Source organism: Diadema antillarum, unplaced genomic scaffold, assembly GCF_040938485.1.
Source record: "Diadema antillarum isolate AM-2024a unplaced genomic scaffold, OU_Dant_1.0 seq00000340_RagTag, whole genome shotgun sequence".
Lineage (NCBI taxonomy): Eukaryota > Metazoa > Echinodermata > Echinoidea > Diadematoida > Diadematidae > Diadema > Diadema antillarum.
Window position 1 is genome coordinate 743,162 of NW_027271353.1, and position 16,005 is coordinate 759,166.

At 41.3% G+C, this 16,005-nt stretch overlaps 1 protein-coding gene across 1 annotated transcript; it reads left to right on the forward strand.

The window, feature by feature from the left end:
* The first annotated feature begins 579 nt into the window (after positions 1–579).
* LOC139730857 (uncharacterized) lies at positions 580–15,497 on the forward strand. The gene is made up of 13 exons (XM_071641732.1): positions 580–689; positions 3,217–4,164; positions 5,281–5,718; positions 6,194–6,278; positions 7,775–8,348; positions 9,285–9,343; positions 9,889–9,976; positions 11,087–11,234; positions 11,669–11,806; positions 12,400–12,553; positions 13,158–13,272; positions 13,680–13,918; positions 14,486–15,497. The coding sequence occupies exons 1-13, from the start codon at positions 646–648 to the stop codon at positions 14,687–14,689; spliced, it is 3,234 nt and encodes a 1,077-aa protein (XP_071497833.1). The 5' UTR covers positions 580–645; the 3' UTR covers positions 14,690–15,497.
* Positions 15,498–16,005: the final 508 nt, after the last annotated feature.

Sequence of the window (16,005 nt, forward strand, 5' to 3'; positions counted from 1 at the left end):
GAATCTTGAATCTTGAATGATTTCCAGGGAGTCGGTGAAGGCAGTTATTGTTGCTATATTTTCATGATTCATATAGGCCTATACAGCGATCAAATTTCATGCTGCTTACACCTTTATAAACTTCCCGGGTCAAGAAAAGAGACTCTACTTAATATCAGACGTTGATGATAATCATAACTGACATACATTGTATCTAGTTAGTAGTATATTATGATAAGGAAAGGCTTCTACAGACCATTCATTTTGTAATAGCGAGATAATGAATCTCTACTATAAGAAAATACCCAGCCTGATCCACGCGAGTTCTCTCCCCTCATCAGCTTGTCACTGCGCCTGCGCTGTGTAGACTCCTCGACGTACCGTGCTAGCTACCAACCGTACTCAACGTTTCAGGGCACGATCGGCCTACTAGCCTCAGCCAGCAGCAGCAGCAGCGCTGCGAACGCAGCAGCTGAATCACTTCGTGTACTACAGCATCATACGTACTGTACGTGTGCTGTGGATGTGCTACAGTATTGGGTGCAGCATGCAAGCAGTGTGTGTGCCGCTCGCGCTAGCACTTGATACACTGAGTGGGATCAAGCAACGACGCGCACCTGACCAAGAGAGAAAGACGGAGTGTCTCTTCGTTTATATCGAAAAAATATGGCAAAAACCGAGAGTCCTGACGAAAATATGGAGACAGATGGGTGAGTTTATCAAGAATCATTTTCCATAGCACCATCGGCGAAAATGTTCAAGCCGCATGGTTGCTCTCAAAGCTCAGGGTAGTAACGCAAATCACACTTTCGTCATCACACTCGTGTAGAGAATCGGTATTCGTCGTGTGGATAGATAGCCCTCTTACAAGCGGCAGTCTGTAACCGGCGAATACAATGATCAACGCTAAATTGTGTTTCCCTGCTGCATTACCTCTTACTAATGCTTTTAAATGTACATTTGTACACTTCGCAGTGTTCTAAACAATAGTATTTATGATGTATTAGTGTAGATAAGCTCTCTGCACGCAGCTCGGTTAGTTTCAAATTCGGGTTTCGTGAATCGAGATTACGACTAGAATGGATCACAATCACTGCGCCATTGACGTTGTGTTGTTGGTGCTGTGTTTTGTGGAGTGTATTACAAGGTCCTACACACAAAAACGCAAGTAACTGTCGAGCGTCAAACACAACAGTTACTTAGACTCATAGCGTTAGACGTACAACTGTAGGGCCTACTATCGATATCAGTATTAGCTAGCTAGATCCTCACCTCGACCAGAACTGTACAGTCCCTTTAAAACTAGAACGGGGTCTATATGGGCAGACAGAGCTGAGGTGGCTCCAAAAGAGCCCCTCATTAGGTGAATACAGAATAATTTTAGTTCTTTTCGAAGCACCGAGGCCTACACTAGACCTATTTATAAGTTTTAACCAGAAAATATGTTTGGTAAATATTATATTTTGGATACAAAATTTAAACAATAGAAGGAAAATAGGGTCTATGGAAAAAAAATGTGAGGCGAGAAGTTGTGTGGTGGATAGAGAGTGGTGTAACCAATCATCCGATCTGATGCCGATCCAATGCCGATCACAAATGATTGCCGATTTTTTACCTATCGATGATCTTTGGAAAGAATTGGTGTATCAGTGACTGATATGAAAAGCGTACCAAATGAAAAAAGAAAGAAAGAAGAAACAAAGTGAGCACGCTCTCCCGCATGTCATGTGCCACTCCGCTCACACAAGTATTGTTCTTGGTTGGGAGAGATCATCACTCAAGTCTCACTCTCAAGGCATACTAAAGGTATGGAGTTACATTTCTGATTAAGTCCATTGAGCTCACCAAGTGTGAAACCTCATGTGTACAAAGTGCAGTCCTCCCCTCTAAGATCATGGCTCGAGTCGCATCGTGGGACCGCATGGAACGGGATTATGCATGTCATTTCACCGAGTGACGGTACAAGGCAGTGCGCAATGTTAAAATTTCTTTGTGATGTCACAATTGTTGCATTTCACAGAGTGACGGTACAAAACTGCGCACAATTTCAAAATTGCTTTGTGATATTATTTTGCGTATAGTACTGGTATTTTATTTGCAAAATGTCATCATAGAAGTGACATCATATTGCAAATGGTACACTACTTTATGGAGTGTCAAACATGCTGATATCCTGACATAGCTAAAAATGCAGTACCTGTAATCACATGAAAATCTTTCAACCAATCAGTAGAGGATAAATTTTTGATCCAAAATGTAGTAGGAACCATCATTCAATAGAGTACTAGCACTCAAATTTACTGACTATACTATGATCTTCACATGGTGTTAAATCGGAGTTAGAAACATGTCATGCCAAGTCACTCCTTAATCTTGTCACAAAAATGACACAAGTGAGAATGAATGTGTACTAGATCTAGAGTAATCCGTGTTAGCGACAGGGTGCCTGTTTGCAGCAGGGCAGTTTCATCCATTGATAAAACAGTTCAAATGTATCAAGTGTCCTTAGTCCCACTTTAGAACAAAAGTGGGAGTTGCAATGTTGAAGAGGGAAGTGAGGGTACTACTCTCCGATCTCACACATGATTGGGCCTTTTTATCAATGAATAAAACAGCCCATGTCGCAAATAGTCACTCTGTTGCAAACAGGGCTGATTACTCTAGACCCTATTAACTAATGCAGTACTTAGGTAAAAAAAAAAAAAAGAACATTGACTGAACAAAAGACTAGAAATGAACTATTCTAACTCCTTATGTTACTGTGTAGATTTGTTTGTCTGTCTGTGCAGCTATTGCTGTATAACAAGGTGCATACATTATCATTATCAAAGATATCAACAGCTGAAAAAAAAGTCATTGGTTAATTTGCAGTGTACATTGGGCAAAATGGGGCCATCTGACAAATTCAAACACCCAGCATGCAAACATCCGTGGTGACAGAAAGGCAATGTATGGTCAAGATTTCCCTAAAGATAGTACACTGCATGTGATTTACTGAGATACAGGCCTTGTCTGATGCTAATGTGCCTGTAATGTAATTTACTAGTTGCAGGTCATGAACATGTTTGGGCAAGGCTGTAGAGCAAATTGAGTATTCTCTTTGTATACTTTGGTTGTACTGTAAAACGCATTTGGTTTCATGACATCACGTAAGTGTGCGCAAGAGAATGTTTTGTCACATTCTGCAGGACAGTAGTAGTAATATTTTTGTTGTTGTTGTGTTTTCTTTATCACCAGAGCATCCAGTAATTCAGATGACGAAAATGCTGTGAAGGAGACATCTACACAGGCCAAAAGTCATGGCAGCAGGCACCGAACACACAGCAGCGGCAGCAGTCGCCACAAGAAGCACAAGCACAAGAGCAAGCGGAGCCACCATAAACACAAGCACCATAAAGACAAGGAGGGGCACAGGCGACACAAGCACAAACACAAACGTCACAAGAGCAGCAAGCGAAACGAAGAGTCACAAGCCACAGCCAGGGGAGAGGAGGAGGTGGTAATGGAAGAAGAATCGGATATAGAACTGGAAGACACCATTCCCCTGCCTCAATTCGAGCAGAAGCCAAGCCGGAGGGAGACCAGGGAAATGGCAGACCTCGCGGAACTTGAGAAGCAGAAAGAGCTACTACAGGCGCAGCTCCTTGCCACAGCAGATGACGAACACTCAGGGATGAATTTGATCGCTCAGGGATACCAGACAGATGAGGAGGAGGAAGCGGAAATGCTGACTGATTCCGCATCAAAAAGGGCATACAGAGATGCTGAATCCACATCCAAATCAGTCGAAAAGGGCGAGGAGAAATCGCAGAGGAGAGAGGGCGAAAGTTCGCACAGAAAACGTAATCGCAGCAAGTCACCGGCCAAGGAACGGTCGTCGAGTAGCAAATTAGATACTACGGGCAAATCTGCCCACAGTAGGACTAGTAAACATAGTCACTCTGCATCGAGTGACCGGAAGCATTCCAAAGATGGGGAGAGTAAAAGGGACTCCAAGAAACGATCTCCCCCACCAAGTGCCACTAAAACCGACCAGAAGGAAAACAGAGAGGCCAGGAAATCCTCAGGTCATGAAAGCAGGTCTTCTCCCAAGAAAGACAGACATTCCCGTGAACACAGGTCAGTGCAGGACACTAGCCGGCGGTCTCCGAGGCCAAACAGATCACATTCTCCCAAGAGGGAGAGGTAAGAGCAAGCATGATTACCATTTATTTTTGTGTCTCTTTTCTGTAAATATAATTTTTCTCATCAGTGCATATCTAACGAGATTCATAAGTTCTTTGTATGTATTCAAGTCAGTGATACAAGCAATGTGTGTCTGCATTTACAGTAGATTTTTGTCATACATTTTTGCATATTGATAGGTAAGATTTAGAAATCTATGTCAACAAATCATATTCTGTGTTCCTAATGCTCTGTAAACAGCTGTTACTTTTTCCAGCAACACCATAGAAGCTTTATTAAGGCATACAGATGTATTCACGTATTGCATAATGCAATTTATAAGCTCTTGAGGCCCAAAGCTATTTCGCACATGTTCACTCATCTTTGCTCTCTCAACTTCAAATTGATGTCACCATCACTTATGAGAAGGAAAGTATGGAAAATAATTTATCAACTGAGAGAGAAAATGATAGTCTTTTTACAAGATGTAAATTAGAATCCTCTGAGAAGTACTGTACATGCATGTGATGTCACATGATATTCACCTATGAAATATGTATATGAATAATCTTTTCACTTATTCGAAAGATCCCACTAATGAAAAAGTAATAATCTTTATCTTGTACATCTTCATAATGTAAGCTTTCCAAGCTTTCCAGTGTAATATGACTTCATAAAGTATCACGATGCTTATAAATGTGATGACATATGGAAACTGATACAGCTGCTGTGATCTAGGGTAGCTCTTGAACCATTTGAATAGGACTACATTGCAGTATGTATGCTTTACGGCAGTGTTCAATCTCTCTTAGATACAAACCCATTCTGACAGTTGTAAACTTGAAAAGTGAAGGTCAAAATCCAAAAAGTAGTGAAGGGAAGTGAGACAAAGGACTGGGATGTTAGGTCAATTCACACCTATAATAAGATGCATAAAGAGACATCGTTGTCCCAGTTACATGTATTTTTGCTACTGATTATCATGTACATTGGGGTTTGCAGTGTCTGGGGAACTACAGGATATCGTGTAGATCAGCGGATGCAGACTGTATGGGTAAAAGTTAATGAGTTGCTTACTTAGAATCAACCTTTCATGTGCTTTTGTGATGGGAAGTTTCTCTCGATTGTACCCTGTAGAGTTTCAGACTCATCAATCAGAAGAGTAAGCCCCTCATCCAAAAGGCTTTCACCTCCACGCCGCCCTCCCTCTCCAAGCCCAATCCAACGCAGCAGAGAAAGGCGCCCTCGAAGCCGGTCCCCACAGGTGAGAGTGCGAAGTCGCAGCCCTCTGCCAGGCAGGAGGAGGAGCCCACTTGAAAGAAGAGGACGCAGTCCGTTGGAGAGGAGGTTGCCGGGCAACAGGTCACCTGATAGATTCGGGCGGGGCCGTGGCAAACGAGGCCCCTCTCCACCATGGAGGACCAGGAACAGGTCACCTATGAGGAGGAATCATAGCAGGTCGCCTGACAGACGCAGACGGAGGCGGGGCAGGAGTAGGAGCAGGTCACCGCGAGACAAGTTCAAGGGCAGCTTGTCGGAAGGGCTGACTGTGCAGCAGGAGTCCTCAGATGATGAGTGAGTGTTGTACAGATTTTCTCACTATACCCTCTCACTATACATCTGCGCAGAGCAATATCCAATGCTGAAACCTCCACCATGACTGCCCAAGGACAGCCTTTACCTGTTCTCACTGCAGTTTCTACAGGTGGAGGTCGCATCTTGCAGATTTTCAGAACCTCATAGCTGAGCTGCTGTCCTTTACAACAGACTTCCTTTTCTATTCACTCCTCTTTATATGAAATCCAAACGTTTGTATTATATGTTACTTGTACCACCATTCTTCTGCTAAATTGATGAGATTGCTCAGCAATAGCACATGATCATATGTTCTTGCCTGTCAGTACCCAAACCTTTGCAAATGCAATGTTTGTGCACCAGATGGGAGTAGAGCTAATCATTTTCATGACTTGAGATTGTTGCTGATCAAGCCTTGTTTGATTTAGGGAAAAGTGCTCTCCTGATCTCGTCATGTTCTCTCTTCTTTCATCAGAATTCCTGATATGGATCTAGATGATGAGGAAGATGAAGAAGCTGTCATTGAGAGGCGGCGACGAGAGAGGAAACAACTCATGCAGGTCAGTAATAGACTTTTCAATGTAGTTCCATCCCTTCTGTGATCACAGTGAAGGGCCAAAATATTGAACATTGCATGCTATTTCTCTCTTTAAAATGTCTTTGATGCATGTTGAATATCATAGACTTGATGGTATAGGACTTCTTTTCTTTGATATTTGTCTTCCGTTGATTTTTTATGCTGCCTTGGTGAGACTTCACCTGATTTAGTGTAAAGAAAAGAATCAAATACAAATTGTTACTTACATGTAGGTGTTCGTGATATTAGAGGAGATTGTGCAGCAGTGACAATGTCATTTTTCAGTCAGAGCTTTGCTTGACCATGTGAATTATCAATTTTTCTCCGAGGGTGTGGTCAACAGTTCTGTCTTATTAATACACTCACTGACAAAGGGTTAGTCTATTCCAGTGTCAGTTTATCATTCCCAGGAGAGGTAGAGTTAATATCAAATCTTCTAACATGATATCACTCAGACTTAATGCAAGAATACTTTGTTCAACACTCAAAGTGCGCTTGTGATTAAAAACCAATGCAACAGTTTAGTCTTTTATCACCCCCCTTGTGGAAAATTCAAGAACAGCAAGTAATATTTGATGATTAGGCCAAAAAAAAAAAAATTGTTGCATTGGCGTAACATGAGATTTTCAAATAGGGCCGGTCGGGCGGATTTTTTTTTTTTTTTTTTTTTTTTTTTTTTTTTTTTTTTGGCTACCTGCATTTTACGTGTAAAACTCGTGCTCAGCTCAGTAAACAGTTACAACTGCTGCACCGAATGTGCTGTGTTCATCTATTCTACAAATCATTTATGAGGCCGATATTACTGGAATTATACCCCTTCACAGAATTTAAAGATGTTGAAATCCCTATCCTGAATGTTTTCACTTCATATTTTACTATTTTGACTTAGATAAGATAGATGCAAATTGACCCATATGTACGATCTTTTCATCGCACACGGCGATCTCTATTACAGTCCCACATATACAGATTCGTGTAAGTTCTCCACACAAGAAACCTATGGCAAAACTGTGCACAATACATCGCAGTCTGAATGCTACGTATACACTGAATAAATCTTGTTAGAGTACGTGTCCGTGTTGGAAACAGATGACGTACTGATCAAGGAAGGCTTATATGCGAGGCGCTAGATCTCTCCCTCGTACATCCGATATCCCCAGAGCCGTTTCCACTTCCGGGTTTGTGCGATCGCGATCGCAATCAACAAGATATTTGATATCGATAGCAAAAAAAAATAATAAAAAAACATGGGGTCGGCGGAATTTTTAGGGTCGGGCGGGTTACGCCAATGCAACAATTTTTTTTTTTTGGCCTTAGCTTCATCATAGGTTTGCAAAGATGTTATAATGCTTTCAAAAAAATAGGCTGTCTTTTAATGATTCTGACTGTCTTGGTTTTGTAAAGATTTCTGGTTTTCCCCCACGGTTATTTTAAGCTGTATTTTTTATACGATATGTTTCATGTATTTGATATGACCAGAAATATCAAGCTCCACAGGGAGAGAGCGCTGCTTCCACTCCAGCCCAGGAGACCTCACAACCTCCCTCACAGGACCAATCACCTGAGGTCAGCGAAAAGGCAGGCAGTGTCACGAGGAGCCAAGACTCCGATGATGAAGCCGATGGCGATGACAACGAGGAAGACGAGGATGAGGATGAGGAGGGGGACGAAGAGGAAGACAAAGAGGAGGCCAGCGATGGCAGCTCATCCTCTGAAAGCGGTGACAGCAGCGATGACAGCAGTGAGGAGGAAGAGGAGGCAGAGGATGAAGAAGATGAGGAGGAGGAGGAGGAGGAAGAGGAGGAGGATGATAAAGATGCGGTCCCTAAAGCCACCGTGGTGGAAAAAAATGGGAAGGAGGATGAAGACGATGTTGACAAAGAAGCCATCAAGCGTGAGCTTGAGAGGAAGAGGATGAAAGCAGTGTTTGCTGAAAGTGAAAGTGATGAAGAGACAAAGTCTCCGATGGATGCCAAATCTGCAGCAGAGGAAGAAGGGGAGGAGAATGCAGAGAAAAAGTTAGCTGACATTGTCAAGCCAAAGTCAGAAAAAGGCAAGTGGCTTTGCAGATTCAATCTGTTGTCATCACCAGTACTAAAAGTCTGGGATTTAATCTGTTCCATATGTATGAATGAATGGGCTTATGTGGTCAATCCTTTCATTTAAGTATGTCTAGATTACCCTGTCTGTTTTGTTTTTCAAGACTGTAGCAAGTGCACCTTGGTGCTTAGTGAGGTACCTATATTTTGGATTTTGTTGTATGAAAGATTCCACACTTCATAAGCAAATGTCATTCCTGAGTATGAGTTTGTGATAGCGCATTTGATATCCTTCAGTTCTAATTTCCTTTGTACTATGTATGTGAAAAATATCTTATCAGGATGAAATAAGTAGATTCAGGAATGTTCGCGTGCATTTTAATTTCGCACATTTCGCGAGCGGCAACATTCGTGAAATTAAAATGCACACAAAAGTTCTTGCCTACACAATATGCATTGGATGCCAGTAGCAAATTGCGAAAATTTCATGCTGCGAGAAAGGCCGTCGGCTCCAATTCGCGAAATGTTCATGCCGCGAATATATCGTGTTTTACAGTATTTATTCTGCAGTAGATTTATTATGCTAACTCTCTAATGACTATAGCCCAGTGCCGAAAAAATGCTGTCTGTATCGTAGAACGCAACACATCCATGTGATTTTCTGTCATTTCAGCAGAACTGAGTTGACTGAGACTGAAAATAACAATTGGCATGACTGTCTGCATTTCAGAAGACTGGTCAATATCTTAGTTTGTCCAGCAAGACTGAAGGAGAGAAAATTATGACGTGGTATCTGGTATGCTCTAGGTGTTGTACAGTTTTCTGCCATAGCTCTTCTGCAAGTAATCGAGTTCAAGATGGATTATGGCTATTCATTTGACAGGGTTGTCAGTTAATGTCATCTTTGTGATCTAAGTAAGATTTTGTACTTTTTGCTGACTTCCATGCAGATCAAACAGCTAGCCGTAATGGTCTGGATATGTTCAGTGAACTTGACATGTTCAAAATGGTGAGTACTAAAACGAGTAGGTTTGCAAATGTGTGAGAAATGTATGAATGGAATTATTGATGAAATCATGCTGTGAATCATCATTTAAAAAGCTTGTACCATGTACATGTACAACATTATTTTGTCCATGCTCTTGTTCCCACAAGAACAAGCTCTAATGAAATGGATAACATGAGAGAAATGGACCTGCACTTACCACCATGTTGTAAGTGTGTTTAAATTAGTGAATGTGAAACTACTGTTTAGCAGTTTGTGGCCCCCTAAAAACAGTAGTAGCCATCTTGGTGAGAAGTTAAACAACAGAGGTTATCTGAATACTTGTGATACAACTATTTAAAGTGTATAAAGTGTCATTGACTGTGATGTTGAAAATGTCATCCAAATTGTCTTTGATTAGAAGGTGCATTCTGATTTAGAGGGTGTTGATATTATCTTCAGAGCAACATATTTACACAATGTATTTCCTGCTTGCCTGTAAAGCATGATTTTATATGTATTCAGTGCATTTTTTCACGCAGTTTATTGCTTTGCTCTGTTTCTCCCAGAGTCCATCAACACGAGACGGTATTGGTCAGATGGGTCCAGAGAACCCAAGTCTCACCGATAACTGGGATGATGCTGAGGGATATTATCGTAAGTCACTTCTCTAACCTTTTGTGTGCTCTGTGAGAGCTGATTGGCACAGGAAACCCCATAGTGGGGTATGAGTTTTCAATTATTTGTCTCCGTCTGAACAAACAGGATTTGTAAGATCGCAACTGCTGATCTACATTTTGACAAACATGTTGGCAAAAAGGAGCCAGTTGTGGAATCAAACCTGTCATCTACTGCTTTCAGTGCAGTGGCACTACTACCAGGCTACCCCTGGTTGCCGGCAGTGACATGATGAACATGGAACAAATACCCAAGCTCCAAAATTCAAACACTGTTATATCGAGTAGTCCATGGCAGACAAGGCATATTAGATGAAAGCAAGAGATTATTTTATTATTAACTCATTACCCCATATCTTTACTCCTCTGCTTGATAATCTCCTGCTTTCAAACCCCATAATGTTGTACACATTGACCCAAGCCCATGGTACTGAAGGGTTGATAGTTAAGAGTATTGCTATAATCTTTAAATCATTGATACATATTTATGTACCCTCTTTGCATCCTCCTACAAGAGAGCTGTGCACTTGCTGATGATTTCAGATATCAATATGGAGGAAAGTCAGGGTTATTTTTTGATCGTAGAAGGTGGGGAAGCGATACATTTGTGTAAATTTTTGGCTTATGGAAAAATAAAGTTCGATGCATGAGTCCAGTTTTCTTTCCACACCAGTAATGCAGGGGTCGCACTTAACTTTTTTTTAAACAGCCAGGCGGACTACTTAGAATCAATTTTGACACTGAAGCAATATTTTGGCTAGCCAGAGTGTGAGACGGACTAGTAACTTCGGAATTTTATGATTTTTAGCTAGTCCGACGTGATTTTGGGTGGCCAATGGCCAGCAGACCATCGCCAATTTCGAACCCTGTAATGTAGCCATGTTTCCCCCTGCCTAATGTGAATTAGTAATGGATTACTTCCACTATCCCCCCAAAAAGAAAATGAATCCTAACATTATACTGTTCATAGTGTGCTTAAGATTTAAGATTAAAACATATTCAGTGGAAAAGAGGGACAGAGTTTATGTGCTTATGCTTATGTGCACCTATGATTTTGTAGTAATATATGTTCGGTTAATTATACTTTCAGGCGTCAGGATTGGTGAGACCTTGGACAAGCGCTACAGTGTCTACGGCTACACGGGACAGGGCGTCTTCAGTAATGTGGTCAGGGCACGAGACACTGCCCGGGGTCAGATGGACGTTGCAATCAAGATTATTCGCAACAATGAACTCATGTAAGTTTAGCATGTGTTTTGTTGGTCTTGCAGAGCTGACAAATTGATGTCTTTTCACAATATTGAATGTGATTTTTTTTTTGGATAAAATTAACAAAGTATATTTTTAAGAATTTTTTTTTTTTCTGAGACTTCATTAGCCATACTCAGTATGTGCAATTTTTCCATTTTCAAAAGAAGAAGTGATGCGTGATTTCAAAATATGTTTCTATTGTCTTTTTGCTGTTCAGCAGTATGTTTTTTGATCTACGCAGGTTGACAACCTTGGTGTTATTCTTTAGTTGGTATGAACAAGACACATATATTGGTTCTGCAAGTGTATGCAATGATAATCTGATACAGTCATTTGCTTGTTGAATGTCTATTACAGACACCTCAAATTTGCTGATATTAATTTTCAATCAGGTAACATGCTTTCCTTTCCAACCTCTCAGGCACAAGACGGGTATGAAGGAACTCGAGTACTTAAAACGTCTAAACGACCAGGACAGGGAGGACCGCTTTCACTGTGTCCGTCTCTTCAGGCACTTCAACTATCGACAGCATCTTTGTCTGGTCTTTGAACCTCTCAGGTAATGTCATATCCATTTTTTCCTCAGCACCCTGTCGTTTTTTTTTTTTAGCGAAATATACATCTGTGCCCAGTATCTGCAGCGTAGTATATCACCAGTAGAAGCCATAGGTCGATTTTAACCTTGCTCTGATTGTAGGTCTATTTTGGTTGAGGTGAATTTTAACCTTGTGTGCTGAATAAGGGAAGACGAGATCACCTGGGAGGAGAGATGATTAGTATTCTCATGAGGGTTTTGTAAGTATCCTCTGACTGAGTGACTTGTATGCCATGACATTTAGGTGCCCCTACTTTGTCAAAAAGGACTATAGAGCCTTTCCATTGCACCTTTCATTCTGCTGTACAAAGATCTGTAAGTTATTGAAATTGATGCACTCTTGCCACATCTAGCAAAATGTTTTCAAAAGTTGATCACAGGTCAAAGTGGTTATGAACGTGAGCTATATTCTGAGACTTTCTTTGTGCATGGGAACAGGTTTTGACTTTTACTCGTGTCTTTGTTTTCCAGGAGTGATTGAAAAGTGCTTTAGAAAATTTGTATTTTACTGGTCCTGTGTTTTCACATCTACCCATTACTGGCTTCTTCTCACACAGCATGAATCTGCGCGAGGTGCTGAAGCGGTACGGCAAGGACGTCGGCCTCCACATCAAGGCAGTGCGCTCCTACACCCAGCAACTCTTTCTTGCTCTCAAGCTCCTCAAGAGATGCAACATCCTCCATGCTGACATCAAGCCAGACAACATCCTGGTGAGAAAGTTATAGTGTCACTGAATGCGAATTGTGATTGTGAAGTTTTGCTGGCATGCGATGTTGGATTCGTCCAGCACAGTAACTTCTGGGGGAAATCCAAATTTTCTTCTTGGCAGAGCTTGGAGGGAGTTGAGTTAGAGTGACATCAAACACATGGGGATGGGGGATGGCTATCAGAACTCCGGCGGTATCTGTTATGAGTTTGTAAAATTCAGCAGTGGCTTTCATCCTCCTGCTGAAAAATATTTGAAATTGATCATTAGCTGGTATCATTCCATATGTATGTGTGCAAGTTGTGATAGATGCTTGAATCAAAACTTACGACATCCAGCCAGATTGTGGCAGGTTTTGAGTCTTGAGTAAAAGTTTTTGTTATAACTGAAATTACTTAGTTTGTGAGTGGCTATGCCCATGAGAAGGGAAGAAAGCACATTCAATGTACAGTACCCTTCCAAATGTCACATCAATGTTTTCCATTCATACAATTATTCATCATTGTCTTTGATGCTGAACGTTTTCTGTTGAGCTGTTTTCTGATCCCAATTTTCCAATTAAACCAGATTTGTGTCATTCATGGTCTTTGCTGCCTTTCTTGTTCCAGGTCAATGAATCAAAGTCAATACTGAAGCTGTGTGATTTTGGCTCGGCCTCTCACGTAGCAGACTGTGACATCACACCTTACCTCGTTAGTAGATTCTACCGCGCCCCTGAAATAAGTGAGTACTTTGGTGTCCTTTAAGAATAGGAATCATTTTACCATACTATCATCAGCATGCAAGTATGATTTTTGGCAAGCATCAGAAAGAGTATCGCAAAACATCACTGTTTATTCAGACATCTTATGAAGACATTTATTTGTAGATTGATTGTAAATAAAGAATGGAATGAAAAAAAAAATGAGTTAATGTAGCTGTTGATATGAATTAGTGTAATTGTTTGGGCATTCACATGTTTGAAATGACTACCTTTCTTTTTCTTCCTCCGTTGTCTATCTAACAAAAAGTGACCTAACTTGTGATTCCATATGCATATGTTGTGGACTGTAGCCATACTTGTCTCAATACATTAAAACAAGAATAGCAGTCATACAAACAACCTACGGACTGCTGATCTCCCTTCACAGTCATTGGCATGGCCTACGACTCCGCCATCGACATGTGGAGCGCGGCGTGCACCATCTTCGAGCTGGCCACGGGAAAGATCATGTTCCCGGGCAAGACCAACAACCACATGCTGAAACTCTTCATGGACCTCAAGGGCAAGATGCCCCACAAGATAATCCGTAAGGGTATGCTGCGGGACAAACACTTCGACACCAACTGCAACTTCAAGTTCATTGAGGTGGACAAGGTCACCGAAAGGGTGAGTCAGTCATCTTTAGAGATATTTGTTTTGTTGTGTTTTGTTTTTTGTTCCTTATATTTCATAGTTGACTTTTGTTGAGTACTGATATCTGAGGTAATATTAACAGTTTTCTCATGGTATGTTATTGATGTTTTGTAGCTATGATATATCAGTAATGTCAATGAATTAGTGCATACTCTCCCTCTTCACTAATTACCACTTGTAATTTATCTATCTTTCTATCATTTCCTCTTTCCATTCTTGTTTTCTGTTCTCATTCTGTCCTTCCCCCTTCTTTTCACCCCTGCCCTCCTCCTTTTGTCTTCCTCATCTTGCCTCTTTCTACTGCTCCCTCCTTCACCCCTCTTCATCCTTCTCTTTCCCTTCTATCTCCTGCCTTCCCTCCTTTCCTCTTTCTTCCCACCTTCCTTTCTCCCCTCCATCCTACCATCCAACCCTTGCCTTCCACCCTTGCTTCCTCCAATACCCTTCTCCTTCCTTCCCTCCACCGTTTTGTTCACAATTCGTCCTTGTCTCTTCATTACCTTGTCTCTTCCACCCATATCCTCCCTTCTTCCCTCTCAGGAGAAAGTGACAGTCATGACGGTCATCAACCCCACCAAGGACCTGACCGCAGAACTTGTCGGTCATCAACGTCTACCGGAGGACCAGCAGCGGAAGGTGCTGCAGCTGAAGGATGTCGTTGACCGCTGTCTGATGCTTGACCCCTCCAAGCGCATGTCCATCAACGAAGTTCTCAAGCACCCCTTCATCCAGGAGAAGATATGATGAAGATCTTCTGAAAAGCGAGGAGCAGTGGAAAAAATGAAAATAGTTATTCATGTCGATTGTCCGTTTTGAATATTGCCCCAGGTGATTCATTACAGGAGCATCAAACCATTTGTGTTTTAGGTGTATAATATTCCCCTGCATTCTTTCATGTGATCCATCCTGTATGGATGACTGGGGCCTGACCCCACAGATCGCTGTGTGCTACAATGGCAGGTATTAGATTACAGGGGTCCACAGCGTCCAGCTATCATCAGCTCGCATAACTCTGCGGCAAGCTGAAGGCGGGTTGCCATGCACCGACCAATCATGAAATGAGAGTTACTCCTTCGATAACAAGTTCTCTGAGTCCAAATGCAGAGTAAGAGGCTCATGAAAGGTTTGATGTTGGGCAATCAATTTTCTTTGTTGCATAGTGTATCATGTGGGTTTTTTCTTTTTTAGTGTAGTAGACCCCAATAAGGTGTATAGATAACGGGAGGATTGGAGAACAGATGCAGGTTGAAAAAAAGTGTCAAAGTTTAAGAGTTTTTCTGTCAAAAGATGTATTATGAGTGTGTCGTCTTCTTTTTTTCTGTCCTCTATCCCCAAATGAGATGAAATATATCAATGATAATTCTTGAGTGATTAGTTTTTAATTGTACATGTTGTTCTGACTGAATTGAGAGCATTTCATTTTGTACGAGCATTTACCCAAAGGAACTAATATGGTATGGTTCATGTCACACTCGCTGCAATGTGACAACATTTTCTGGCTAGCCTTTTTCTTCAGTTTGATCTTGATCTTTTTGTTTTTTTGGTCATTGTGTAATCCCGAGATCTGACGTGACAGTAATATGATTTTTTTTTTCCCGTGTAAGAATGTTGATAATTAGCAAGTGTATCATTTCAAAATGAAGTTAGTCTAGAAATCAAATGCTGCTTGTGTATGTTGCTGAATGCCCCCAGTTTGGTTTGGGGAATATGATGCATGACAAGCTTTATGCTTCTTTTGTGCAATCATATCAAAGTCGTCCTCAAATTAAGCATGCAGGTACGCGTATACAAAGAAAAAGGTATCGCAGCCGACATTTGCATAATTAATTTCCAGCAAGGTTGTTCTTCATGGGAAAAAACATAGATGAAGGATAATAAATGAAACAAAATAGAGTGATGGTATAACTCCTGTACAGGTACCTCTGTTGGTATTTTCAACTTACATAATCCGTAGCAAGCTGTTTAAAGGGTGATTAAACTTTTGCTAATCTACTCAAGCCACGATATTTGGGAATTCCCATCTGTTAAGCCATTCAATACAAAAAGTCAAGCCAGTTCCA